Source organism: Eimeria necatrix, genomic scaffold (genome assembly GCF_000499385.1).
Source record: "Eimeria necatrix Houghton genomic scaffold, Enh_scaff1077, whole genome shotgun sequence".
Classification (NCBI taxonomy): domain Eukaryota; phylum Apicomplexa; class Conoidasida; order Eucoccidiorida; family Eimeriidae; genus Eimeria; species Eimeria necatrix.
In genome coordinates this window covers 8,857-11,996 of record NW_013654844.1, presented here as the reverse complement: position 1 = coordinate 11,996, position 3,140 = coordinate 8,857, and the positions used below count along the sequence as shown (strand labels likewise).

Sequence of the window (3,140 nt, the reverse complement as noted above, 5' to 3'; positions counted from 1 at the left end):
ACGAGGCCCGCGCGGTCCACTATTAGCCTGCCACAAACCCTAAACCCTAAACCCTAAACCCTAAACCCTAAACCCTAAACCCTAAACCCTAGGCCCTTGTTGGACGGCAGGCGCCGCCGGCGCGTCGCGCCCCAGGCAGCCCAACGACACAAAGCTCCGCAAAATCCGAAGGGCTCATTAACCCAAACCCTAAACCCTAAACCCTAAACCCTAAACCCTAAACCCTAAACCCTAAACCCTAAAGCCTGAGAGGGCAGGCAGCGCTGTCTAGGGAGACAGGGTGCCGTGTTGAGAGAATACGCGTGGCTGCCGAGGACCCCGGGTCTAGAGCTAGGGTTTAGGGTTTAGGGTTTAGGGTTTAGGGTTTACCTGACGGGGAGGTTTTGGAGGGCGACGTCGTGGACGACTTGGTCGTAGGCCCTTTGGAGGAAAGTGCTGTAGATGCAGCAAAAGGGTTTTGCTGCTGCTGCTGCTGCTGCTGCTGGTGCTGCTGCAAGGCCAGCAGCAAAAGTGACTGCGTGCTGCTCCGCTATCCCCACGTCGTACAGCTGCTGAGGTGTATGTACACCTAGCACTGACAAGCCAGTGCCTCCCGGCATTGCTGCTGTTATTGGGAAAACACTTTTATCTTTTTTGGCCAACTCGAGGAGTCCTTTGGAGAAAACGGAGGTTAGCGACGGCAGTTTGCTGCGGCCAGCCCCTGCTGCTGCTGCTGCTGCTGCTGCTGCTGCTGCTGCAGCAGCGCGGCGCGCCTGCTGCTGCTGCTGCTGCTGCGGCAGCGGCAGCAGCAGCGGCTGCTGGCCCGTCGCTGCCACGGCAGCGCCGCCGCCCGCAGCAGCAGCAGCAGCGGCGGCGCTGGAACCCCCGCTGCTGCTGCTGCGGCTGCTGCTGCTGCTGCTGCTGCTGCTGCTGCTGCTGGCTGCATGCAGCGCCAAGTGTGGGGCCGCCTCCACCCCGTGCATGCGGTCAGGGGCTGCGAGCGCTGGGGCGTAGCCAAACCCTTTCTCTGTCTTGAGGTGCAGCACAGTGGGCCTTCGCAAACCCCCGCGCTGCACGCAAACCCTAAACCCTAAACCCTAAACCCTAAACCCTAAACCCTTGGCCTCCTTTGGAAAGCCTTGAGCCTCACCAGGCAGAAATATCAGGGCAAAAGAGCCCCCAACGGGGGCTTGCAGCCCCGCAACCCTAGACAAGTCGCCTGCACCCTAAACCCTAAACCCTAAACCCTAAACCCTAAACCCTGACCTTGATAACCTGCAAGACCGAGACTAGGCCCAGGACGTCGTGGCCGTCTAAAGGCCCCAAATAGTCAAACCCTAAACCCTCGAAAAAGGAGGCTCCGCCCTCTTCTCCCTGAGCTGGGGCATGCACAGCAGGGACGTCTTGCTGCTGCTGCTGCTGCTGCGGCTGCTGCTGCTGCTGCTGCAGCTGCTGCAGCAGCTGCTGCAGCTTCTGCTGGGGGGACAGACACCGCAGGCTGCGCCGCTGCAGCAAACGGCGCATGTGTCGAGACACGGCGCTGGCAGGCGCAGTGCCACCTGAGCCACAAACCCTAAACCCTAAACCCTAAACCCTAAACCCTAAACCCTAAACCCTAAACCCTCAGTGGCTCACCAGAAAAGCCACAGTCTGTCAGTCTGCTGCCAGCAGCAGTTTACTGCAGCAACTGAAACGACGCCGCGCCCGCGGGACCCCACCCCTCACGGGGCCAGGGCTTAGGGTTTAGGGTTTAGGGTTTAGGGTTTAGGGTTTGTACCTGCTGAGTTTGTACCCGTGGGCAAAGACACTTGCTGGTTGTCATTCAAAATTACCAAAATGGGAGACTGCAAAAACCCGCAGGCGTTTAGGGCCTCGTAGGCCATGCCCCCAGTGAGGCCTCCGTCTCCTGAAGACAAACCCTAAACCCTAAACCCTAAACCCTAAACCCTAAACCCTAGGCCCGAGGCCCTGCACTGTGGGCGGCCGGGGTGAGCGGCGCTGCTGCAAAGCAGTGGGCTCGCTGCCCACAGCTCAGCCACACGGCTCACCCAAAACCCTAAACCCTAAACCCTAAACTCTAAAACCCTAAACCCTAAACCCTAAACTCTAAAACCCTAAACCCTAAACCCTAGAGTTGGCGCACCGATGACCGCCACGTGCAAACCCTCGTGTCTCTGCTGCATGCGATTTGCCACATAGATTCCTTGGATGGCGCTGATGGAGGTGGAGGAGTGGCCTGAAGCACCAAACCCTAAACCCTAAACCCTAAACCCTAAACCCTAGACTGCAGCGGAGCTCGCCGCCAAGCACATCAAGCTGCGGCGCTTTCGAAGAGCCCCTCGGGCCTCGGCCCTAGGGTTTAGCGCCTAGGGTTTAGCGCCTGGGGTTTAGGGTTTAGGGTTTAGGGTTTAGGGTTTAGGGTTTACCGGCGCCAAAACAATCATATATGGATTCCTTTCGAGACAAAAAACCCGAAAGGCCTCCAGACTGTCGCAGGCGGTGCATTAAGTGGCGGCGGCCAGTCAGCATCTAAAAAATAAAATAAAACAAAATAAAATAAAATAAAATAAAATTAATTAAATTAATTAAATTAATTAAATTAAATTAATTCAATTAAATTAATTAAATTAAATTAATTTAATTAATTAGATTTGATTTGAATGAATTAAATTAAAAGGAGGTTTAAGAAGAGTTGAAGGAGTTTAGAGGAAAAGAAAGAAACGAAAAGGACGAAAAAGAAAATTAAAAAAAATTTAATAAAATCAAAAATCAAAAAATGAAAAATTAAATTAAATTAAATTAAATTAAAAAGATTAAAGAAGATTAAAGAAGATAAAAGAAATAAAAGAAAATCAAAAAGAGATAAATGAAGAAATAAAAGGAAATAAAAAGAAATAAAAAGAAATTAAAAGAAATAAAAAGAAATTAAAAGAAATTAAAAGAAATAAAAGAACTGAAAAAGATAAAAAGGGTTTTGAAGGAGAAAAAAAGGGTTTAAAAGGGTTTTAAAAAGGGTTTTAAAACAGACACAAAAGGGTTTATAAAAGGGTTTTAAAAAGGGTTTTAAAAGGGTTTAGTAAAAGGGTTTTAAAAGGGTTTAAAAGGGTTTTAAAAGGGTTTAGTAAAAGGGTTTTAAAAGGGTTTAAAAGGGTTTAAAAAGT

The 3,140-nt window shown here is 50.5% G+C and overlaps 1 protein-coding gene across 1 annotated transcript; it reads right to left on the bottom strand.

The window, feature by feature from the left end:
• Nucleotides 1-365: 365 nt before the first annotated feature.
• ENH_00002440 (1-deoxy-D-xylulose 5-phosphate synthase, putative) lies at nt 366-2,484 on the bottom strand (the record flags this gene model as incomplete). Its single annotated transcript, XM_013583971.1, has 5 exons — nt 366-1,049; nt 1,246-1,538; nt 1,757-1,885; nt 2,123-2,215; nt 2,406-2,484. 5 exons carry the CDS (start codon nt 2,482-2,484, stop codon nt 366-368), a joined length of 1,278 nt encoding a protein of 425 aa, XP_013439425.1.
• Nucleotides 2,485-3,140: the final 656 nt, after the last annotated feature.